The sequence below is a fragment of the Centropristis striata genome, chromosome 11 (genome assembly GCF_030273125.1).
Source record: "Centropristis striata isolate RG_2023a ecotype Rhode Island chromosome 11, C.striata_1.0, whole genome shotgun sequence".
Lineage (NCBI taxonomy): Eukaryota > Metazoa > Chordata > Actinopteri > Perciformes > Serranidae > Centropristis > Centropristis striata.
Window position 1 is genome coordinate 18,654,753 of NC_081527.1, and position 25,902 is coordinate 18,680,654.

The 25,902-nt window shown below is 40.3% G+C and overlaps 1 protein-coding gene across 3 annotated transcripts in view; it reads left to right on the forward strand.

The window, feature by feature from the left end:
* The window catches only part of LOC131980318 (tensin-3-like), a 37,667-nt gene extending 15,533 nt beyond the window's left edge, over window positions 1–22,134 (forward strand). Inside the window, exons 10-27 of one of the 3 annotated variants that reach the window (XM_059344528.1) lie at window positions 37–166; window positions 418–483; window positions 1,332–1,427; window positions 6,163–7,365; window positions 12,132–12,289; window positions 12,380–12,512; window positions 12,632–12,715; window positions 15,238–15,370; window positions 15,884–16,443; window positions 16,558–16,644; window positions 16,749–16,880; window positions 18,176–18,271; window positions 18,730–18,807; window positions 18,954–19,031; window positions 19,243–19,411; window positions 19,998–20,066; window positions 20,309–20,338; window positions 20,473–22,134. In XM_059344528.1, the coding sequence (XP_059200511.1) occupies window positions 37–166; window positions 418–483; window positions 1,332–1,427; window positions 6,163–7,365; window positions 12,132–12,289; window positions 12,380–12,512; window positions 12,632–12,715; window positions 15,238–15,370; window positions 15,884–16,443; window positions 16,558–16,644; window positions 16,749–16,880; window positions 18,176–18,271; window positions 18,730–18,807; window positions 18,954–19,031; window positions 19,243–19,411; window positions 19,998–20,066; window positions 20,309–20,338; window positions 20,473–20,617 (3,447 nt within the window). In that variant the 3' untranslated portion in view covers window positions 20,618–22,134. Of the gene's footprint in view, window positions 1–36; window positions 167–417; window positions 484–1,331; window positions 1,434–6,162; window positions 7,366–12,131; window positions 12,290–12,379; window positions 12,513–12,631; window positions 12,716–15,237; window positions 15,371–15,883; window positions 16,444–16,557; window positions 16,645–16,748; window positions 16,881–18,175; window positions 18,272–18,729; window positions 18,808–18,953; window positions 19,032–19,242; window positions 19,412–19,997; window positions 20,067–20,308; window positions 20,339–20,472 lie in introns of all 3 variants that reach the window. The other 2 variants (XM_059344527.1, XM_059344529.1) reach the window with 2 other exon arrangements.
* Window positions 22,135–25,902: the final 3,768 nt, after the last annotated feature.

The following is a 25,902-nucleotide window of genomic DNA, read 5'->3' on the forward strand; positions in this document are numbered from 1 at the left end:
GTTGCAATCACAATATTTTTGTATCTTCTTTTACAGATTAAATGCTATCACAAAAGTGACGTAACTTCAGATCGTGAGGTTATTTTCCGGCTGCAGTTCCACACGGGAGCAGTGCAGGGCTACAACCTGATGTTTGAAAAAGAGGACATGGAGACTGCCAACAAAGGTAGACCTGAAAAAAACAAAAACCTGAGAGCAGGTCTCAACGTGCCACCAGCTAGTTTACAGCGACTGTTCTGCTCCACGCAGCATCTGCAGGGCTCAGTCTGGACTTAATTTAGACTTGGCACTTTGAGACCAATAATCTTGTTTTCCCAAACATGTTTTACGTGTACTGAGAGAATCCTTTTCACAGACATTCATCCTTCCACTTCTGGATGGAGACACTAATGGCATTCCTGTGTGCTTACGTTGCAGATCCCAGATTTGCAGATTATGGCAAAGTGGAGCTGGTGTTCTCCGAGGGACCAGAGAGGATCCCAGGTAGATCCCCAACTCTTCAGTTTTTCATTTTTTTAAGTTGCTACATAGAGAGGAAGTTGGGAAAGCAGACCCAGAGCTTTCTCCATTTTCCCCTCCGTGTTGTCCTGTGCTCCCTGCTTCCCCCTCTGCCCCCTGGTGAGAAGGGATGTGGAATGCTGCAGAGGGGAAATGTAGTGTGAAGTGTGTGCTGACAGAGAGGTAAAGAAGCACAGCATGTGCTGGCCCACAGCCCCACAGGAGCTAAACTAGTTTGTGTGGGTTTGTGGATATGCATCTAATGTACTAGGTTTTGTATATTTTCTTACAAATCCGGTAGCATTATTTAAATATTTTGGGTCAGGTGATATTAACAGTTATAGATGTCCTCAAACAATGATAAAATTTCAATCTGCAGCGGTGACAGAGGTCTTTTGCTGACAGTTAGACGGAAGGCTTGATATCAGTCTCATGTCATTGCATAAAGACTGGAAGTAGGGAGCTTGATTGGCTCTTAAACTATCCTGTAAATAAACTGTAAAACTTGAGGCTTTTATTCCTTAAAAGTCTTGTTAAATATGAGGTGAACTGAAACGATTTGTTCTTTGGTTTTTGAATGGTAAGATTTGTTAATAACAAATTTCCACATGCAAGACTGGGTGATATGATGTTAACACTTATAATTGTAGTGATGCAATTCCTCTCAAAGCTTATAACATCAAATTATTGCCCCACCTGAAATATTTACACAAAATTGTTAGAACAGATCCATCTTTCTCTTCCCTCGGGCCATAACAGATGTAACAATAACATAATGATGAGTAGTATTTTATGAAAAACAACACCTTGATTTATGTTATTTTTGGGTCCAGGTGCTGACAGGTGGCAGAATGGGGCGGATGTTATTGTGGACTACAACACCTCAGATCCTTTAATCCGCTGGGACTCCTACCAGAACATCTGTGATGGTGAAGGTACAGTAATTACGCTGCATTAGTCACTACATGACTCACAAGACATTATAGCAATGCCAAGGTTTGCATAATGAATCAAAATCTCAAAATATGCACGATTTTTTAAGAATGGAAGATTTTTGCATTGGGTGTTATTTAGACATTAAATGGAGTTTTCACCTCCTCTGTTTCACAAACAAACACACAAGCACTCTTTTCCTCTCAGGGAATTAACACAGCATGACATATCCTGTGCTGCATGTTATTGAGGGACTGCAGTGTGATTGCATTAACATGCACACACAGTCACCACTAACTTGGTTTATGTTGCAAGTGTTGCTAACAGAAGTTATTACTCATGAGTAGGGCTTAAAACCCAGGCAGGCCCTCTGAGACTTTTATTATGGCGAGGACAGGAAAAGAAAACTGAAGTTCAGGTTCTGGGCATGACAATGTTGTATCTATGTGAAGGATAGGAAGGAGTGTTGTATGCAGAGAATTCTGGGTTCAGAAGACGAGCAATTAGTTCTCAAGAGATTTCTATTTTGTTGTTTCATCAAATGAAAAGGAATGCTTCAACCATCCCACACACACACACACACACACACACGTATGCGCACTCTCACTGCAGACACACACTCAGAGCCACCCTGTCGGGGCGTCATGTCCTAGCTGTGGTTGTTGCTCTCCACTCAACCACAGAATTCACAACAGCCTCCCAGAATAGAGCGACGTGGTGGTAGCATTAAAACGCAGATCCACCCTTTCCCAGTATTCATTCAGTGTTTTTATAAGTCGGGGTTCAGCTTGATGAAAATTAGCTTTTTTATTTTCATTTAAACTACAACCAACAAGACCATATACAATTTTTATGCACACCTCTGAGAATGCAATAAAAGAGCAAAACACTCAAATTTAAGAATTCATCAAAGCAAAGACATTAACTCAAGGAGCATTTTTTTCTCTTGCCTTGATTCCAAAGCATTCATGTGGGATATTTACAGCCTTGTTTTCTCATGTAAACACTACATCTGAGACGGGAGATGGGGAGCTTTGTTGGAATTCTGCATCTACTTACCATCAGTCCTCTGACAGGCCCAGTTTGACTCTGAGAAGCTGTCACTCAGAGGTTGGTCAGGAGGAGGAAGTCTGAAAAACGTTTGCCATTGTAGTGCTAAGGTTGTGAAAAGAAAACCTCATTTACTTCAATGGCTTTTCGACAATCACCGGTGAGAGTGTGTGCTTATCCCCACGTGTAAATGAAGAGTTGAATTTTAAAAGATTGTTTTTCCAGAAAGGTTGTTTACTGAAGTTTCCTGTGAAAGTGGGCTTGTGTCCCTGTGTAGCTCAGCTAGCAGCCGACTGCCTGCAGATAGATAACTAATAGTTAACATTAAAATGTGCTGAAGTGTTGAATGGTTATTGCTTGTGTAAATTTGTATTTTTAAAAGTATAAGGCCATGCAGATAGTTTGTGATATCTATTTCTCATATTTCTGCCGCCACCTCAATACAATGTAGATAGATGGAATTTCATATGTGGGGATCACAGCACGGAAAAATGCCATTTAAAAAAAACAATATCTCTTTCCACAAGAGGTCTGAATAATTCTTGGCCCATGCTCTCAAAATTACAGTCCATATCAAAAGGAAATAGGAGAGTTAATCAAACCTAGAGATAACGGAGGAGGACTCGTGTAATACGAAGTAAAACCCAGATTAAAACCATCAATTCATGGTCTTGGCAAGAGTTCTTTTGGAAGAACATATTCTACTATTAGGATCACATAGTTTATAAACAGGGGTTTTTTCATTGAACAAAAGGCCATTAAAGAGACAATGAAAATACCTGAAATAGAAATTGCTGCTCATTTGACACGTTATATCTCAGCAAAATCCCTGATAAACTTGTGGCACAGCATGACTAAGCAATTGAAATACAATGCATTGTTATACAGTAAATTAAACCCCTCAACAGTATAAAAATGAATAAAATTTGCACCGTTGCAGCAAGCTACACCATTTAAAAAACTGCATCAATCGTAATAATGTAATAATATATAATAACAGAAGAGCCCATTTGGCAGCATAGTGAATACTTTTGTACTTTAAGTCCACTTTCTTGATTATACTTGCATACTTTTACTTTAGTAAGATTTTGAATGCAGGACTTTGAGACTAGTTATGTTACTTTGCTAAATATCTTAATACTTTTTCCACCACTGCTAACCAAAGATGACAATGAAATAAACTATTCTGAGCAACTGACCGTAACTTAGAATATGAACAATATGTGACATCTCCCTGTTTTTGTTACCCATTTCATATTAGAGGCAGAAATCTCAGTGATGTGAATCTCAAAAAGATTCCATTAGGAGTGCGTCTGAAACACATTTTTAACTCTTCCTCAATGGAGTTTTCCTTCAACACTCCTTCTGTATGAACAGTATGTCCTGTACAAATTGTACACAGAATTTAAGAGATATATTTCCCAGAGTGCGGATGTCTACACATTGTAGGCACATGTAAAAGGTTGGGCGGAAGAAAAATGAGGATGATGATCGTCATTATGCTTACGACTCACGGTTTTGGCATTCACAAGGTGCGGGATGGTAGTAGCTGTGGAGGAATGGGAAGGGTTGGGTAATTGCATATCCATACACAACCAGACCTCCTCCTGCGATACGAGAGCAGCTTGAGGAACAGTTCTGGTTTCGCTGCTCTCTGCACTGTAATTGGTGGATTATTCAGGGACTGACCTTACCACAACAACCGACATGATGGATGCTAGATATAAATGGTTTGACTGAATTTCTTAAGCTAAGAACATACTTGGTTAACCATTCCTCGGTTTGTTAATGCCAGTGTTAAACCTGATAGGTAAAACAGTTTTTGAAAAAATTGTTGAACCATATAATTGAGTTTAGTGCACATCTGTTTCTTGCCGATATTGTTCATGAGGACAGCAGGCATGCACTTTCATGACACACAGGAGTGAGAGAAAAACAACTGGGCTGCAGCTTTTCAGAGTTTCAAGTAGAAGGCAAGGATTGCTTTAATTAAAAAGTGTCTTTTTACAGAGTAGAAAAGTCAGGAGCTGCAGGAATGTTGTTTTCTTTCTCTGATCCTCTCTGAGCCGCCCTTTTTCTTTCTTTCTCTCCCTCTTTTTCCCCCTCTCTCCCCAGTGGGGTAGTCCCCTAATGCAGGGCAAGAGGTCGGGTTACTGCTTTCCTCAAAACCCGCCTCCACCCTGAAGCCCCGCCTCACTTGTTTACATTCCTCTGCCCTTATTTGGAGATCTCAAGGTCCCCCCTTGTGTGGAGTGCAAACACTCTCACCTTCTCAGCAGAGGAAGAAAGCAGGGGCCAACTCATTCTTACTCATGATTTGACCCTGACCATTATCTGCTGGATAAAAACCATGTCCGCTCTCGCTTGTCTGCATTCCCCTCTGCAAGTTTTACTTTACCGGAGACTGGGATTGTCTCGTGTGCTTACCTGGTAGTGGCAGCGAAGGTAAGACATTTTTCTTCTTGAGACAGATGGAAGGGCCGTGAGGGGGAGGGAAAAGAAAAGGGAGGCAGGACGATGACAGGGGTGACAGAGAGGGAGAAAGATGGCCAGCACTGGGGGGAAACATCTGTCTTAAAAGCTGCTTGCACCTTGCCAAAAGGATTATTACAAGAGGGATTTGTTGGAAAACTCCCAATGGAACTGACCTGCATGGAGGCCTGAGCCGAGGCTGCTCAAGGCCGGATGCAGGTTCAACTAGTGTATTTGTGTGAGCCAGGGGGGGCAAGCCATACATACAGGAGCTTTCGGAGAGGAGGAGAAGGAGGAGGGGGAGCTTTTATCATGCGTGTCTGGTATTCAGATCCTCCAGTCATGGTTTGACTGAAAGGCAAGTACTTAAGGCGGCAGATTGAGGGAGAAGCGTAGGAGTCGTGTTCCAGCTCTCTTTTGTTACGGACAGAGTGACAGTGAAACAGCAATTTTTACTTACTTGGCAACGCTCCTCACACGCACTTCTTCTCCAGTATTCATTTTGCGTAAGTCTACTTATTGTTTTCTCGTGTGATGGATTCGAGCCCGCCTTGAAAAATGACTGACATGTGTGATGTTTCTTTCACTTCTGAGGATTAAGGAGGTTGTTTGGACATATGCTGGGGGTCAAGGGGCAGGCGAGAGGGAGCAGGATGGCTTAATCACAGCAGGGTGAGGAATGCAGGGGTCAGACTCTGAAGATCCACAGCCGTCTGACTCTTGTAACGGCATACAAAAAACTTAACATTTATTATATAACCTGAGCATGAGGAACACCTTTGTCTGCTGCACACACTGCATATGCTAGCACCTTGTGGCCCGGTGGAAGATGAGTGGAATATTAAAAAGAGGGATTTGAATAATTTGGGTGATTTATTTTTTTCCTGACACATCTAATTATTATTATTATGATTCACATATTTTCTGTCAATGCATTAATATCCTAGTTATTTGTAGTCTCATGTTTGCTCTGTATTGTCTGGAATGTTGTCTTTGTCAGGTGAGGTGTGAGTGTAAGTGTTGAGCTGTGTCTATAACAGATTGTGAATGATGCAGGTTGTGGGGTGACATGACTGTGCATGTTAAGAGAGTCTTGTTTTGTCTGTGGTTTTGTGCAGTTTGTGTTCGTCTGCGTGCTGTCTGTGTGTGTCTCTGTGTGTGCCCATACCAGCTGACCGTATGAAGCGCTGCATCTCTTCTATTTTGCAGCGCCACGCTCTCAAGGCCTAAGCCAGGACAAAGCTGCTAAAAAGAGGAGCCCCAGCGGAGGAGAGGCTACGCTGGGCAGAGGGGCCCGCACGACCTCCGCCACCTCCAGCCCGGACCACAGCGACCACGCCCTCTCTGTCAGCAGTGACTCGGGCCTGTCTAGCACTTCACTGTGGACTGACAGACCCACACCTGTCCCCGCCGCCACCATCACCACGACCACCACTACCACCACCACCATCAAGCCTAACCAGGGTCCCAGCCAGCAGGAAAAGGTCCAGCTAAAGCGCCTTTTAAGTGGTTTTGGTCTTGAGGAGCCCTCACTGGGGGAGATGGGTGATCAAGGCCCCAGAGTGGCTATCCAGCAGATAGTCCCAGCGCAAGTGCACATCAACGGAGACCCCAGACCCAGAGAGAGGGAAACGGACATCCTGGATGATGAGGTCATTACAGGTCATGATCTGCACAGTGTGGACAGCTTAGGGACCTTGTCGTCCTCCTGCCACAAGAGCAGCCAGAACTCACTGCTGTCAGATGGCTTTGGGAGTCCCGGAGCAGAGGAGCAGCAAAGCCAAAGCCAGCACCACCTCCATCACCCTGCACCTCCTCCTATGGAGGAGTATGAGAGAGGCTATGCTGAGGCGAGAAGGGGCTGCCTGAGCTCCAGGAGCAACTCTGTGGCCTCAGCTAATCCCAGCAGTGCCCCCATGCCCAAACAGCATGTCTACAGACAGGGAAGCTATTCCACACAGTCCTGGGTTCGCCAGCAGCAGATGGTTGCTGCACAACAGTTTATCTACATGCCCGAGGATGGAAATGATACAGAAAGATACAAGCAAGGGAGCGGTTCACCCAAAGCAGGTCTGCCAAGTGAACCTCAGGGCCCTAACAGGGACATGACGACAGATGCCCTGAGAAAGACAGCGCCACTAGAAGAACAGGCAACGATAAACAATAACAACAACAACAAACGTGATGAGGAGTTCAAATCTTTAACAAAGGACATTGACAACTCCATTGACCAGCTCAACCAGCTGATCATGGACCTGGATCCTACATTTGTGCCAGTTTCGAGCAACAACGGCTCCATAAAGAGGAACGGAGGGACACACGTGAATGGCTCAGTCTCCAAATCCTCGAACGGCATCAATCTCAGATTCAACGATAATAACGCAGCAACCCTGAAAAACACACAGCAGACAGGTAAGACAGTCGGTCTGGGTGTGGTGGTGATGATGTGGTGTGGGCTGGAAGTGTGGTCGTGAAAAGAAATGTGTGACAGTCATTATAAAACCAGAGAAGTTGTTTTGCTAGAAATGTCTAATAAACACGGAAAGGTAATAAAACAGATTTAATTAGCATGTGAGGTATATTTCAAAACAGAGTAGTTCCTCTTCAATAGCATAAGCTTTTTTCTCCCTTCACTTCAGAGTTAACTTTACAATGCACTCCTCCTCTCCCTCTCCCACCTGGCGTGCTTTAGTGGCAGAAATAGCAGGGTTGTTGCCAGGTTTTCAGATGTTTTCAGTATGAATCTAAGGAAAGAACGCCGTCCAGACTTGCCTGTATAGTTATCTGAGGAGAGGATCAGTACGGTACATGAAGAGAGGGAGAGCAGCTGTCATCGACCTCTCTGAACATTGTTGTCTCTCAGTGTTTGATTATAGAGATTGCATACTGAGGAATACCAATATTTACTAAATCAAAGTCCTTAACATTGTCTTTGCCACAGACCTTCCCACTGCTTATTGTGTGTAAATGATGATTCTTAAGCATTACATGAAACACACACCATTTCTTTCATTTAATGTGCATCTCTAATAGTTGCTCTCCATATTTCATGTTCATCACACTTTCATCTGTCAAGATGTCAAGATTGAGTTCCTTTACTGTCATCTTGAAAGGACCTTTCTGAACCTAACTATTTCAACTGTTTATCCATTAATATAACTTTTTAAATAATTATTTCATCCACTTATCCATTAATTTAAGCTTACTATTTTAAACCATTCATCCATACTTTAAGCTAACTATTTCAACCTCTTGTCCATTATTGTTACTTCTAGCTAACATTAAACATTTCAATTGTTTATCGATTAATGTTACTTCTAGCTAACGTTAACCATTTTAACTGTTTAACCACTAATGTTACTTCTAGCTAACGTTAACCATTTTAACTGTTCAACCACTAATGTTACTTTTAGCTAACGTTAACCATTTTAACTGTTTAACCACTAATGTTACTCCTCGTTAACGTTAACATTTTAACTGTTTAACCTCTAATGTTACTTCTCGTTAACCTTAACCATTTTAACTGTTTCTCCACAAATGTTACTTCTGGCTAACATTAACCATTTCAACCGTTTACCCGTTAATGTTAGCCTACTTCTAGTTAACATTAGCTGTTTTAACTGTTCATTGAATACTCAAACCTAACTATTTTAAACCATTCATCCACAATTTTCAGCTTACTACTTTTTTTTAACCAAATAAAGCTATTTGTAGCTAACAATTTTTGCTGTTTCTCCATATTTTAAGCTAATTATAATTATGTATTTGTAGTCAGTACTAAGCAAACTAACTACTTTCACAATTTATGCATAACTTAACTATTTCAACTGTTTAAATTATAATAGATATGTTTACCTTTATAATTCTAATTGTTTAGTCATTAATCAGGTCATGATTTCAATGTATCATTATTTTTTACACATCCATCTTTCCAGGCTCTTTTCTTTTGAGTTCCTATCAGTGATATGGTAGTATAGCCTAACCGTTAGATGTCTCCTTTGATTTAAGGCTAGGCAATATGACGATATACGTTTTCAAAACGCAATAAAAATGTCTGCGTTACATGTTTTGCTGTAGCTTTTTTTCTACTGAAATGCCGAACACTTAAGATTCTGATCCTTTCATGTGGGAGCGAAGCTGGAGTGAACCATAGAGTAGCTGTTTTGATAACATGGTGTATGTAATATACAACAATAGGCATTACCATGTGGTTAGTTATTATAGACTATGCAATTATTGAATAAGCAGAAAGCATGCTATATTGTGATATGTATTGTTATCAAGATATTAGATTACCTTTATCTAGGTAGAAGATTTTGTCCATATCTCCCAACCCTATTTTGATTGTTGTTGATTTGTTGTGCACACAGAGGTATGCAACATGGTGACTGGTGTATCTATGATAGATAAACAAATATTTCCACTTTGTTCATGTTGAAACTGATCCCAGGACAGATCCCAGGGGGATATTTGAGAATAAAGTGTATGATCTAAAATACTGCAAAAGAATTTGCAGTAACTGTTTGTGTACTTCATCAAGCTATACAATCTTATGGAAATTGCAGTATTGTAAAGTTCCACACAAGTTTTACATTCTACAGGTCAACAGGTTTGGTATTGACTTGAGAATATTTATACTAGCTGCAATGAAACTCTCCTTTTCTTTCTTTAGCTGAAAACCAGTGAGGCAGATAAAATGCAGAAAGCTGTCTGTGTGTTAGCAGTGCATGAATCACACTCCAGCATGTACATGTGGTTGCAGGAGGGGGGGGCACCAGTTAGGGAGGCCTGAGGAATTTCCAAGGGAAGAACAAGTGAGGCCGGAGGCAATGTTTTTTCCATTTGAATCCAAACGCATACCTGTCTGTGCATATCAACTACACAGAAGCTTCATTCCAAGAAACAAATGCCGAAGGCTTCAACTTTTGCTAGTTTTCAAATAACCTGTAGGAAGTAATGGATTGTTTTTAATGTAGGCTGTATCCATTTGCACTGGTGAAATACCTATGGTAATCATTCAGCCCTGGTCTGTTTATAAAATTAAAATAAAGTTAGAGTAAAAGTTGTTTATCATAAAGATAGGCTTGTGAAATTATATTGATTTTTTGAATGTTGAATTTTGACTGCTCTAATAGTGCTTTTTGGCTTAAATTTGCATCCAGTATCCATGTAACTTTCAGCCATGCTTCTCCTGCTTATGCTCATCCCGTCATTGCACCACGCATCCATGTTGTTATTGTTTTTACCGTGAGGAAAAAGAAAAGATAGAGATGGAGGATGAATGTGACAGTATTTGTGTTGTGTTGAGGGAACTAGGGGCTGATATACAGCGAGTGTTGGGAGGTGGCAAAAACCTGCACCTGAGGCTAAAGTGAAGGAAAGCTTGCAGGAGAAATTGGTGCATATTCAATAACTTCTTCGCTTCCAGGAGGCAGTAGAATGTATTAGCTGTATTATATTTATTATATTAAGAATTAACATACATTTTATCAAACATTATGGCACAAGATCCATGAATACAATGTGTTTGGTATTCACATGATAAATTAGCTTGGTTTTATTATGTATTCGATAAAATGACTCAGTGCAAGATTCATCTCTAGTAGGGATGGGCAAGATGAACAAAATCTCCTAGTATATGTACTTTATCATTGCCATACCATGGTAAAGTACATTTAAAGACAATTCAAGTGACCATTTATTTATAACTTTAATAAGAGGATGGGTCCCATTTTTGGTTGGTCCAATGAATGAAATACCTAAAACATTAAGGTAATACTTTACCTGCAAAATGACCATTTTTGTATCACAAACTCACCCTGTGTTACCTTAAATTCTTGAAGAAAACCTCTTTTCTCACATGCATTCCATGATGAACAAAAATCTAAATATAAAATTGTTGTAAAAAATGCAGACAACAGCAAAACTATATCCCAACATCTTTGTGCAAGTGTGAAATGGTTTATGCTGAAGTGTTTAAAATGGTAAGGTTTTAGCTAAATGCAAATGTCTGTCAAGTAGTGAGCAATTCAAATCATTCAAAGTAAAAAAGGTTATGCACATGGTCATTTTGCAGGTGAAGTACTCTGTTAAGGGGTCAGTCACATTTACATGGTCAATAAAGTCAATGTCGCCTTAAAGCAGTCAACAGGCACCTCAGAGGAAATAGCCAAATCTCTATTGCCTCACAATACTGTATTTATCCTCAAACTGCCCAACCCTAATGTTTAAGGCATATTAGGTTACACAAATGAATGCCACTGAAAGTGAGTCATGCCACGGAAACAGAGTTTGTCTCCACCATTCAGATCCGTACTCATCTGTCTGCATGACTTGTACTCACACCTCTTATATACGGATGCTTTGAGAAACCCTGCCAAGCATGCACAACACTGTCTGTCATCCATACTTTCCCCAGACGAAGTGAATAAAGATCCCCAGCATTAACACTTCTGCACCATTAGCATTCTTTAGGGCTGAGGGGTCGGAGCTCGCTGGGAGGGCTCAAATTAACACCCTGGTGCTGAGTGGCTGCACTCTTCAGAGTAGTCACAACATTGACCCCCCACACACTCCACACCCTCCAGCTGACCAGCCAGACCCCTGGCATTCCTCAGCTGTCCTCTCAAAACATGGCTGCAGGCAGGAACCTGGGGTCATCAGTGTGCTGCTCTCACTTTATGGACCAAATTCAAATGGCATTAATCCCAAACTTTTTACAGAGAGTAGCCAATAAAGTCAGTTAACAAAGTCGTCTACACTAAAATATGAACTTCATCTCATGTCATCCCTCATTCAACTTTCTGCCTTATTTGATTTTTTTAACTTGCTATTTTTTTATTTTATTTAATTGCTGTTATTATCACTTTTGTGTGTGTATGTGACCATGACCAACACTGGGTGGTGGAAATGTCGGTGGTCTTTTGTCTTTTTTCTGTCACACACACCTTATCATGCCCTGCATTTGATGCAGTTACTTCTGTATTATTTATGAGAGAAAGACAGTGCAGTGTTGGAAAAACTATCTTGCAGAATTCTTTTTTAAGATGCACCACAGGTTACACCACTGTTATTTGCCCTTTCAGTGTCATGTACTTCACTTCCTTGAAATCAGTGACGCCTGTAAATCTGTTAACATTTAATGACCTTCCTGCTGCTGTCTACCTGTGTGTGTCCAGCTGTCCAGTCCAGTGAGGGACGGGTGGGTGTCACACGAAGTCTGAGTCGCCAAGGAAGTGATGTCACGGATCATCCAGTCTTCTGTAACTCAGGGTGGAGTGGGGCAGAGGAGTACAGGGGTCAGCGGACATATTCCCCCTGTGTGCCTCAGTCGCAGGTAAATACAGCATTGTGCGTTGTTTCCCACTTCATGAGTCATTAGATTTTGTATGTTTGGTTACATGTATGTGTTTGTCGTTTGTTACAGCACCCCATGTTGTACAGGACTGACAGTGCTGATTACAGGGCTCAGGGCCCGGACATGGACAGCGGGGTGGAGGCCGGTAGTGACATGACTCCACCCACTCCCGCCTTCCCCATTTCTCCGCCAACACCTTATGGTAAGTACTTTAGGTTGTCTGCGTTGTTATAAACAGGTTTCATTTATTCGAGCTTATTCAATTTGTATTAACTTGTTAACAAATCTCCCTGTCCTCTTTTTCTTTGTTTTTTTTTTCAGTTAAAAGTATGTCGGAGCTGACCCACCTCAGGCAAACACCATCTCCCAGCATGCAGTCTTATGGAGGCTACAGAACAGACCATGGTAGGTTCAAACTGAGAGCATGAAGCTGTAATAGAAATTCTTCAGTCTGAGGTCTTTCCCTGCAGTGTTTAAGAATAGACGGTGGTATAGAAAACAATTCCCCATATAATTTGAAGGTATATATTTAAATGCAGAAATGTCATTCTATTGTGAGCTAAAAATATGCATCATGTGATCTTTTTTCAAAGTCTATGGATTTGAGAAAGTCAAACAGTTGACCGAGTTGCTGTGGAGGACAAAAAAACAAGAAGACTGCTTTCTTTGTCTCACTCTCAACACTTCCCCTATAGTTCTATTAACTTGTGTTTTTCCATTCAGCCAATTAAAGTCAGTGAGTGACAAAAAGACACGCAGTGAGTGGGGGATAATTGCAACAGCCTTCTTTCATGTCTGCCCTGTGACTGCATGTTTGGATCCACAATCTCATTAGAACTGAGCTATTTCAGGTCCCTCTTGCTTTACCTAATAATGGTGACATTGTTGCTTCAGAACCACTAAAATTCCACAAACAACAAAGGGTGAAAACAAAGACGTCTCTTGCATGTGAGAGCAGGGAGATTCCTAACCGGTCTCTGCCCTTCACGTTTGGTTTTTGGAGAATGTCGGCGTGGTCACGGCCTGAGGAGAAAACTTTTTTAAGACATAACAGTGTTGTTCTTTAGATTCAAACTGAGCCTTTTTTGTTTCTTTTTGTGTGGACTTTTTTTTGTGGTGTTTATCTGAGGTGGAACACACCCTGGCACTAGGTTGTCAGAGATGGGGAAAATTGTGCATCATGGCACTTTGAAGCATCCACATTTGTGGACTTTCCAAAATCTTTTCATGTTTCTATTGTATACAAAAAAATTCTCACTGAACTATTGCAGAAAACCGATGTATTTGTTGCACCACAAGCTCTGTCAATTAGGGGGAGACACTACAGGGGAAAATTTAAACCATGAACCCCCAAGATAGAGAAGGCAAAAGTTTTCAGATCCCTTACCAACTAAGTAAAATGACTTAACTATACTGCAGAATTACTCCACTACAAGTAAAATCCTGCATTCAAAAATGACTTTGTAAAAATAAAAAAGTATCAGCATCAAAATGTACTTAAGGTATCAAAAGTAAAAGTATTTGTTATGCAGAATGACCCCACTCAGATTGTTTGTTTTATACATTCTAAACATATGCATTTATTTAAGCAGTGTTTAGATTTGTAAAGATACTGCACATTTTAACTACTTAATATACTGTTATGAAGTGTAATAAAAAATTGTCTAGTCACTTTAAATTGATTAAATGTTAAATCTTGAACTGAAAAATTACTAAAGCTGGCGCTAAATGTCGTGGAGTAATAGTGTAAAGTGTAAATTCTCATGTACATATACCTCAAAATTGTAGTTAAGTACAGTACATGAGTAAATGTACTTAGTTACATTCCACCACACTAAATATGCAAATGAGGCATTATCTTATGCTTACTTTTGGTGAATGTAGAGGACATTTACAGACACATATACACAAAATGTAGTGAAATAAACACCTTAATGTGTATTTTGGACATTTTCTTTCCAGTAGTCTGAAAGAAGACATCTAATAGAAGCAGAAAAGGCCAATATCTTATTATTATATTAATCAATGCAATTTTGCCTGTAGTGTCTTGTCTTTAATTTACTTTTTTTCTATTTGGCATGTGTATGGATCCATTAGATTGTACATGTCAGGAACTACCCACACACATATAGACAATCTGCCCATGAACTTAACCTGTCTTTAATTTTCTTTCCACTTTGACCTGTTATGGACTTGTTGCCATAGTGATCTACAGTATGTCTAAAGGTTGCAGGGCCTGGGAGCAGATCTCTGCCCCTGCTGTGCCTCTTACTACTTCAGACACCCCAGCAAGAAACGCCACATTCAGTCCTGACACATCTCTATGGTTACTGTGGGTCAGGAGGCATGACACAAAAAAACTTTTCTTCCCCCATGAAAGTGTCTCTGTGTACACAGAGGGGAAACAGGGACAAGAAGAAACCAGCCACTCTTTCAGCTTTGCACTTCTCGTTCCTATAAAAGTAACATGAGCTTTTAGATGCGGGGCTGACACTGCCTCCAGGCTATGACTGATTGAAATGAAAGCTTTTAGATAATTATGTCAGAGGGCTTTTAATTTAAAGCTGCAATAGAGTTTGATCTGTTTACTGCTAGGGTTGTGGCAGGGGTAACTGGTGATTGTTTTTTTTATAGATTGATGACTGGGTTCAAGGCCGTGTGGGCAGTTTTCATTGCATTTAAACTCCATTATTGATTGTTTGTGACTGGAAACAATCCAGAGCTCTTTCTGAGATTTTGTAGCCATACCATACAGTCCTACGGTTCACAGCCAGCTTATGTGTGCTCATTTTAACCTTTTAAGGTAATTTTGGGTGAATTTTCTCACAGCTTTTCAGATTTACTTTATTTGTGTTTACTTAAAACCACTGTGAATGTAGTCAATAATTGTGCTTGAATAGCTGATTTGTTTTCTTGCTCACAAACAGAACCCAGAGGGTATCCGGAGATGATCAGTCACGTTGGAGTGGACATTTTACCAGACTCCTCCATCAACTGCCACAGGACGCTAAGTGCTACACACTCTGCTTCTATTGTTGGGAGCCATCAGTGGACAGACAGGTACAGATCTGTTCTGTCCAGAACCTTAAAGCTGCACTAACCATTTGTTGTTATTAGTAGAACTTCCCAATCAATCTTGATGTGTTGATTTCTCATTCAACAGTACCTTGACAGTAGCCCTTTTATATTTATCAAAAAGTCATCTCCCTCAGTGCTAACCTCAGTGTTATAAACAATAAGGCTTTTTCTATCCTTGTATTTTCATGCACAGTGGCAAAAAAAATTACAGCATTCCTACATCGTTGAGGTGGAAAAGTTTGTCACAATTTTATTTTCATTAGTACTCAAAGTGAAATGGAAACAGACTTATTTAATTAATAATGGTGTACATAAGACGTGACTTTAAGGTATTAAGGTATTTTGACACCAAAAAAAAGACAAATTACTAATTTTTGCAGATTTTCTGGTAATTTTATTGAAATTTGTTCTACATTTGAATGCAAACTAACTAATGTTTACCTACTGTACTTTATATATTATACTTTATTTACTGACCTTTTCTGTTAACTGCAGTTCATCCACGAACCAGTCCTGGCCTGAGCATCCCATACTGAGCCGCCACTCATCCCTGAGCAGCTACACCTCTACCAGACAACCACCGCCTCACTCCATGTCTCTGGGCTATGACCACCACTCTCCTCCCCTGCACCACCCCCACATCCACCCTGCCCCCAATGCCCACAGCTCTCCCCGAAGCAGCCAGCGAAGCCGCATGGCTCGCTACGCCCTCAGCCGCAGTCCGGCTCAAAGCTTTGACGAGCAGGAGGACTTGGGTCTCGGCTACGGCACGGACTGTCCAAACACCACCTCTAACCTGCTGGGCAATGGAGGCATGGACAGAGAACTTTTGACCTCCATGGACGGGCAGAATCAGTTACAGCTCCCACAGATGCAGCCTCCACTTCTGCCTGAGAAGAAGAGGGGGTCAGATGGGGAGCACTCGCTGGGAACAGCATCCCCAGCCCTCAGTGGGTTCTCCAGTCCCCACAGTGGGAGCTCCCTGAGTATCCCCTTCCCCAACGTTTTGCCTGACCTCTCAGCTCAGACACTGGGCACCGCCTCACCTCTGCCAGGTGAGCTTGAGTCCTCTTATGAACCTAAAGTTGTCATTGGTGTCACATGGCTTGATAACCCCACTCAAATGAATACTGTACTGATTATTTGTCTGCTTATCTTGTTTCTTCTAGATGTACTGGCCAGCAAGCAGGTTACTGTAAAATTTGTGCAGGACACATCTAAATTCTGGTACAAGCCTGATATCTCGAGGGATCAAGGTAGGCGTCCAGTGGCCACTTTCATTCCAAAGTAATCATAAAAGAAAGGAAGTGTTTTTACAGAACTATGGAGCCACCTCACAATGTTGTGTCTCTTCATGCAGCCATTTCAGTCTTGAAGGACAAGGAGCCTGGTTGCTTCATTGTGCGGGACAGTCATTCCTTCAGAGGGGCTTATGGCCTGGCAATGAAAGTGGCTACTCCCCCCCCTTCAGTTCTCCAACAAACCAAGAAAGGTAGGTTAGATGTGGACAACAACCTTGTTTTTTGTATTTTCGGTTTCTGCTGAAACATGTTTATAGAAAGAGAACAAAAATGCATTTCTAAAAAAGAAAAAAAAAAATATTTTCAGCAGTAGAGATATCAGAGATTGGTCCAGTAGTACAGATTTCCTGGGAATCATCCATCACATAATCACACACAAAGCCATCTACAGTTACAGCCCACTGTACTCGCCTTCATGCTGGAACATGAGAGTCCCTCCCTCTGTTTGTGTGTGAGAGCTCTTCACTGTGTTTCTCTCCTGGGCATCATCACCATGAAGCCAAACAGACCCCTTTTGCCTGATAGTCTTAGATGTACAGCTAATGTTTCATCCCTTAACAAAAGATGTGCTGGGTCTATAAGCCAACTCTGATCCCAGGGCCTTCTCCTGGGAAGCTGTCTGCCCCACATAAATCTGTCTGATATGGCTGAAATATCTAGTGACTGGAGTCAAAAGAGGCTACCTGGTTATTTACTTCCTAGTGTGTTTGTTGAACATATTCAGGAAATACACAGAAGGGTTGTTTTTTTTGAAAGAAAACAGAGTCTCCAGAGGAATTTTGCCAAACATTCTTTGGCCGTGTTTCAACATGAAAACAAAGGCTGATTGAGTGATGATAGAGATTCACACATCACTTTTTCTCATTCAGAAAAGAGCCCGAGAACATTAAATCACACGCAGTGAGTATCAGACACAAGTTGGACTATTTATCTGTCAAAAGCAACAGATGAAGGCACAAAGGAAGCCTTCATGCACTCCCAGCTCCAGCCCATCACAACCCTTTAATTTTATCTCCCACTCACACCTGTCCTTTTGTTTGCCTTCACCCCTACGCAGTCCAGCGGCACCTGTGGTGACATCATGACACGGTCCTTCTCCACATTTTCAGCTTAGGGCATTGTGGCTCCTTATAAGTGTGAAACCCAACCCACCTCAAGGAGCGGGCCTTTCTCCGAGCCTTTGTGTCGAGACATTCCTCATATAGACTCCTCCTGCCCCCTCAGAGGCATTTCTGTTGAATCATAATCCCATTAATCTCTGGAGAGATTGTATGTGGCGATTTAATATGTTTTATGTAACTCTTCAAGGCTGGGAAATTGCTGTTTTTGTACTGAGATATAAGAAATGCTTGGGGCTATTATTTAGGTCAGAGTAAATCTAGGGTGTCAGATAGAGGACAGTTTTGTTAAAACAAACCGCAGACTATTGTGAGGAATTAATTATCTCATTTATCTGTATCTCTTATCTCTTTTCTTTTTGCAACAGGAGGCGATCTATCCAATGAATTAGTACGCCACTTCCTTATTGAGTGTACACAGAAAGGAGTGCGGTTGAAGGGTTGCCCCAATGAGCCCTATTTTGGTGGGTATCTACTGTTATAACCTCTCATTTACAGCAGTGACACCTACTGGCTGTTTGGCTGCACTGCACAAAGTGAAAAACTTCACACACCATAGTGCCCTCTATTGGCTTATGGTGCATTGTACTACTGGCTGCTAATTGCTGTTTTTGTCTGCAGCTGGCACTTTATCCATGGCCTGCTGTTACATGTTTTTACCCATTGTTTTTAACCAAAATAATAGTATTTTCCTCTCCCATGACCTGTAGTTGCATGCTTTTACTGATACTATCTTTGCATTGTATGTGTTATTGCTTTCTTTCTTTCTTTATACAGTAATATACAGTATATTATTATGTATGTGGCAGTTACAGAAATTATGCAATCTAAACAGCTGTGCAATCTTGCAGTAAAGTATTAAAGATGTGACAAGCATTAAATCTCACTCTAATCTTGATATCATATCTTTTTGTTTTTACAGGAAGCTTAACTGCGTTAGTCTGCCAGCATTCAATCACCCCCTTGGCCCTGCCGTGCAAACTTATCATACCTGACAGAGGTAAACATTCAACACACAGTCACAGACCTTATTTTGGAACCAGAAGAGAGAATAAACATTATTTAAGGTTTTGTGGGTCTGTTTAGCTGTCTGGCTATTTAGTCATTTTATAAATCTCGCTGAAGTTTTTCTTGTCTTGCTCATAGATCCCCTTGAAGATGTTGTGGAGACTACCTCACAGTCAGTCACCAACTCTGCGGCTGAGCTGCTAAAACAGGGTGCAGGTAATGAGGCGTCTAAGATGTCATGCTTTGAATAGACAGTATGACAAAAACAATGACGGTGCTGTACATAAATACTAACGCAATGCACAGTTTTGTGACCTGGATCCACACATTTTTCCTTGTCCTGTTATTATGGACTTTGCCACTGAATACGATTGCACTGCTGTTATTAACTCATAGCAATTGTGATTCAATCTGTGTGCTCCCGCAGCCTGTAATGTGTGGTACCTGGGCTCTGTGGAGATGGAGTCACTAACAGGCGTCCAAGCGGTGCAGAAAGCCACCAGTATGTCTCTGAGCGCCAACCCTCCACCAACCTCCACTGTAGTTCACTTCAAGGTGTCCTCCCAGGGAATCACCCTCACTGACAATCAGAGGAAGTGAGTACAACACAGACATGTTCGTATGGAGTCCGAAAAGTGCCAGAAAATAAATAAATCTGTAAAAGAATAAAAAGATAAAAGTGGAAATATGCAGAGGCAAGCATAAAAGAATAAACGAGTAAATAAAAAAGGTGGGAATATAAAGATAATTAAATAAAACCCATAAATGAGTATAAAAAATAGTGGGGATGTAAAGAGAATTAAATAAATGTAGAAATATTTAGTCAAATACATTTGCATTTAATTTATTTGTTTATTTATTTCTGTACATATTTATTAAATATTTTCAAATATTCATTTATTGCTTATAAATTACTTTTTTCTGTAGGTTTTTTTAAAATTATTGTTGTTATTTCTTTTTATCACGTTATTTTTCCTTATTCTTTTACCTATTGTTTTTGCTTCTGTCAATACCCTGGCCTTGAGCAGAACTTCTGTTCTGAATCCTACTTTTACGGGAGCTTTGTCGCGCAGAGCATTATTTTTTTCTGATCTGTTTTACTGTTTTACTGCCATATAGTCACATCATAGACTCATGCAGAGACCTTTTTCTGACAGTAACCACCCCTCTGTCTCCTTTTAGGCTGTTCTTCAGGAGGCATTACAATGTCAACACGGTGATATATTGCGCATTGGATCCTCAAGATAGAAAGTGAGTATTGCTGATTTTCTAAGTTTTAACACATGCCATTGAAAGGTTTTTAGAGTGCTGGTAATGGCTATTGTTACTCCACACAGGTGAAATATGTCTAAATGTATCCTATCACAACAAGGGCAGGAAATAACAGCAAATCTTTTAAAATATATATATTTTTTATATCATCACTGCTACTTTTGATTGTGCAGTTGAAAACTTCTACTTAGCCAATAACAACCTCCTTTCTGCACGCTTAGGTGGAAAAAAGATTGCTGCCCTTCAGCAAAGTAAGTAAATTATTATTATTTTTACATTGCTACAACCAGAGAAGCATTATTAAAGCAGTTCTTTTTAAGGAAACACTGTCAGTTTGAGGCAGATTGTGATGACTGCTATTAAGTATTTTTCTCCACCTCTGCAGGATCTTTGGCTTTGTGGCGAGGAAAACTGGCACTTCTATGGACAACATATGTCACCTGTTTGCGGAGCATGATCCCGAACAGCCGGCAAGTGCCATTGTTAACTTTGTTTCCAAGGTGATGATTGGCTCGCAGAAAAGTAAGTAGTCCTGCCTCGGACTGAGCTGATCAACTGGACAGACTTTTACTAAGAGTAGAAACACGAAAGACTGAAAGGTGGAACAAGGGACAAAATGTAAAGGACTGAAAATGGTGACGTTGACCCTGGATATTAACTGGATATTACGTACATAATGATCCCTTACCAGCACCAGGATATTCAATTACAGCTTTCAATAGAAACATCTAAATCTCTTCTATGCTGTTATTTTTTTCTGTATAATGAACTGTAAAGTAGCCAAGAATACAACAAAATCCATTACTGTCTTATACAGTTAGATATATTTTCTCAACATATTTTAAGTACATAACATAACACAAAAGCTGCTTTTCTTGTTCGTGTGTACCATTTTTATGGACAAATCAAGAAAACCATACCTTTTTGCATGTGATTTTTTTTCCTAATATTTAACCAAAACAAACTTCATTTAAGCTATTAATATTCTGTAAAAGTTGTAGCCAATCTAGAAGCATCTCTGTGCTGCGTCTGTCCAGCATGCAGTATTTTGTTGTGGAGTTTAAAATGTGGAAGAGAGGTGCAGACAATATGTATAATTTGGACTTTTGGACAGGCTACACCTCATACAGGATTATCTTATTTTATCTATGCAATGTAAATTTTTATTTTTTTAAACCACGGCCTTGTGTACATGCGCAGCATGTATGTGGCTTCTCTGAACCTGTTAAATAATTATCTTTCTAAGATGTATGTGAATATGACCACTTTTAAAGCTGTCAGTGACATTTTAATGAATGTGTGTGTGTGTGTGTGTGTGTGTGTGTCTGTCTGTCTGTCTGTCTGTGTGCGCGCATGCGCATGTGTGTGTGCACAAGTCTGTGTGTGTTGAAATGAGAGAAACCCTAGAAAAATATTTTAATTAAACCCTAATATATATTGATTTGACATGAGTTGGTTAAAAACACATCAGTACTTTGCTTAGAAGATAGTACAAGTGGCATTCCACTCAGAGCTGCCAAATTTTACATTATTTTGCCCTCTTTTGGGGGCTTCATGACCCCCAATATCATACAGTGTTTCCCTATAAAAATGTATACGTTTCTGAATTTATAAAAAGACAAGTTGGTATATGGATGAAACAAATGCTGCAATTGTTCAGTTGCTCAGTGTTGAAATTGCACAAATTAATTTAGGATTTGACATCTCTGGGACCAAGATAAAGTGTGTCTAAAGCTGGTTATTCCCCCAGTTGAGTGCTTGTTGACATTGTATGACGACCATAAAACTTTATTCCTTACAACTTTTTGTGTTGGTTCAGCCATTTTATCCAGAAAGGAACCTACAAGAAGCCACAATACAGCCCTGTTGGTATTCTTACATGGATTGTGTACACATTTGTTTATCTTGTTATCTATTATCTGTACCTCATACTTATCTCATACAATACTGTGCCTCTGTGTATAACATGCTACATGTGAACAGTTTATTTGTATATTGATAATGCATTGTTTGATGTGTTCTGTAAATAAACAAAATTAAACATTTATTTAATCTTGCTGATCTGTTATGTTAAACATCATGTAAGTAATTATAATGACAAACTTTCTCAAAATAATGACTTAGTAACTTAAAATAATGACCAATATCTCAAAATAATGTGAAACTCCTACAGTGATTGCAAAATAATGACTTAAAAACTCAAAATACTAACTCAATGTTGCAAAAATAATGATGTATGGCAAAAATAATGACAAAGTGATAAGATGAAATAATGAGATCACATTTTTTCCCCCTTACAAGGTTACATTTTTATGTTTTTTCAGAAAGAAAGAAAAAGAAATGTTGTGCTTAACACATTTGGACACATTTGCTAACTTCATTAACTTTTTGGGTCTCCACTATAATTTGAAATGAAGGTTGGTTGCACATTATGCATACAGCATTGGTAATGCCTGACTCACTGCTGTTAAAGGGGTCAAGCACGCTGCTGAACCAACAACAGCTGGAGTATTAGCCACCGGCCGGTTTCTAGCTTGAGTGTCTTCTGTGGTTAATCTCACGATACAAAAACAACAAAAGTAAGCAGGTTATGACACTACTGCCCAGGGGCCAGTAATGAGGAAAATCTGCTGGAAAAATGATGTATGTACTGTTACTGCAGAGAATAAATTCACTTCCATTTGCAGCCAGCAGAGGTCGCTAGCAACACTTTTGCCCCTGAACATGTGGAGTCAAGTGGAGTGGTTTTGTGACGTGGCTCATTTCCCCACAGAATCAACTTTCTCAGCTGTAGTTTAAAGGTGAAATAGTAATGATGATGAACCTAAGTGGGTCACATCTTTTAGCATTGTAAATCTGTGACTTTCTTTTTCAGTACGTGTGCACATGCATGTCCACCGTCTCGTTTATGTAGTGCAGTAAAAGAGGATTTTTCCTGCACACAAGTCTGGACAGGTGCTGAGAGGGAATAAAATTGCATAGCCTAGCAAAGAGGGAGGAAAGGTGTAATGGGGCAGACCCTCCCTCCCTCCCCCCCAGCCCCTCTCTACTGTCCCTCTGCAGGTGGTGAAAGTGAAGAATTCCCGGGGAGGGCAGGAAGGAAACGAAAGCCCAGGTGTGGTGACTGCAGAGAGCCCAGTCTTCCTCTGTTATTTACTGCCTTGAATTAAAAGAAGCTGGGGAAAGTCCAGAAAACCAGGTAATGTTATTTAACCACAGAGGGACCCTGTCAGGAGACAATATTTCACAGTGCAGAGGACAACCTAACTTGATCCTGCAATAATTCCCTTTTAAACTTATTTTCTATAGCTTAATATTTACTATCACCAAGCTAAGAATAACTCAAAAAACAGACAAGAAAGTGCTTGACAGCAGATCCAGGGTTATTTTCCAATCATTAACCTACACATGGTGACCGCTGATGAGCCTCTGTAACATAATCACTGCTATTGTGTTGATATTCCTGACCTGAGCAAGGACCCGTAACGGACGCTGATTAAGCCTGTCACATACAGTATGCCTGTCTCAACAAATACCAGCTTTCTAATAAACTTCACGGCTTTGCACCAGTCTGTTCTCGCAGGCCGAAGCCAATCAAGTTTCACTTTGCAGATAATGCAGAGGTGAAAGGCCGCGCTCATCAGGCTGACACAGCTCATTCTCATTCCTTGAGCACTCCAGCTCTCTAGTGCTTTTTTTTTTTTCTTTTTTACGGCCACTTAATTAGAGGGGCAGAACTCATCTCATTCCTCTGAGGCAGAATAAAGGTTTTGGAGTAAAAATAGAAAGGGCATTCTGGCATGGCTGCACAATTTGAGGCCCCTCAATTTTGTTTTCAGCAGACGCCGAAACCTCAAAACGCACATTGTGGGCTTTCATATCAGACTCTGTAATGGTTCATGTCAGGTGAAGATGACACCATCATTAGTTGTGATGCAGTATAACTAATATGTTGTTTCAGAATAATTTCAAAATGTATGTAACGCGTCAAAGCTGCACATTTCTGTGCCATGCATCGAGATGAAGCAAAGCAGTTTGTGATGTATTGCTGTCAAGACTGCAATGAAAGGTGACCTATTAACTGCATGGTTGCTAATTCCACAGTTGACGGGTGCTAGGTGACTCCCAGTCAACTCCAGGGAGCAGTCTGTCTCAGCAGGTCATAGCCATGGTCGCTGACCTAGAAAGAACAAGCAGTGAGGTCAAGTGCTGCCTATGTAATGTGAGTTTATTAATTTGAGCTCAAGTACTTCTTCATCAATACCACCATTGATTATGCTCCAACTGAATTAATTTCAATAGATTTTAAACAGGACACTACAAATGAATAGGGTAAGGGTAAACAATTTAACTAAGAAATATCACCATGAAACTTCTGCAGTTGTTTGCTTAAATTAAGACAATTCTTTTTTTGGACTACAAGTTTCCTGAAATTGTTTGTTTAGATATGCAAATGAGGCATTAACTTTTTGATTTCGCATACTTTTCAAGAACAGAAATCTGAACATTGGATGAAGCCAGGTTCAAAATTCTTGAGTTTTTGATAGAGAAGCTCTATTTTGTTTATTTTTTCTGTTTTATCCGTTTGTATGCACTCTGGCACCCTGTTTACATTCAAATTACAAAAAAAGTGGTTGGCAGGTTACCCAAAACTATCTATCACTGACATAGGCCAGTTTATATAAATAAACTACACATCAAGAACTCTGGGAATGCAGACCAATCCCAAATGCCTTTTATCGCAATGTTAATGAAAGTAAAAAGTAATTTGTGTATCCTCTCCGTGATTCATATCAGCATGTAATTGGGTTCTTCCTTGCTACACACTTTCACCAAGTTTCATGAAATTCCGGCCAAGGTTTTCCGTAATCCTGCTGACAAACAAACAAACTGACCCAAAACATAACCTCCCTCGCAGAGGTAATTACATAGTATTGCACAAAAGGAACAAACAAAGCAAAAAAGGAAAATGTATGAATCATTAAAATATGGCTTTAAAAAAGGAAAAATATATAAAACCAATTTGACTGGAAAAAATAGAAAGAAAATTAGACTATTAGACTGGGTGGACCTGTCAAAAACAACTACAGCTCTTTCTACTGACTGTGATAAGTCTGTCTTTTCTCTTCATTTCAGCATCAAACCACATCTTGTGACCACAGACCACCATCACTTATAAAGTAAATGGAGCATTGTAGGGCCCTGCATCTGCAAAGGATATTCCCTCCTCCAGCAGCTATAATTTTGTCTTTGTTTACGATGAGTAATGGTGTGTTGGTGTCAGTTAGAAAATGATATGTGATTGTGCAAGAATAAATTACATGTAGTTGTCTGTTTAATTTGTATTTAAATTCCTTGACGCCATTGTTGTGGATCACAAACACTCAAAAAAGATGGATGAAGCACGAATGACAAAGTGGAATTAAAAACAGCTTTACTGACAGCACATTTTGACATTTAAATCACGCTTTCCACATAATTCACTGACTGTAGTTTCTAAATAACAAGGCTCAGTGACAGAGTGAGTGAAAGAGAGGAAAAATTAGAATGATTGAGTTTTGGGAAGGAAATGTACATAAAAGTGTGAATGCATGATCAAAAGTTCTAATTTGTCTGCACAAGACAGAGAAATACAGACATAGGAAGTGATACTGTCTGGGTGGGGGGGTTCGGGGCCCAAAGTGAGCGGCGCCACTCTCAGCCCACTTCCGAGCACTCTGCAATCCGTCAGGCTGAGTGCTGAGAGCTCCTCTCTCTCCGTCCTCCACTTCGCTCAGGCCTAATTACAGCCTTGGACTGCCTCGGGGGCCAAGCC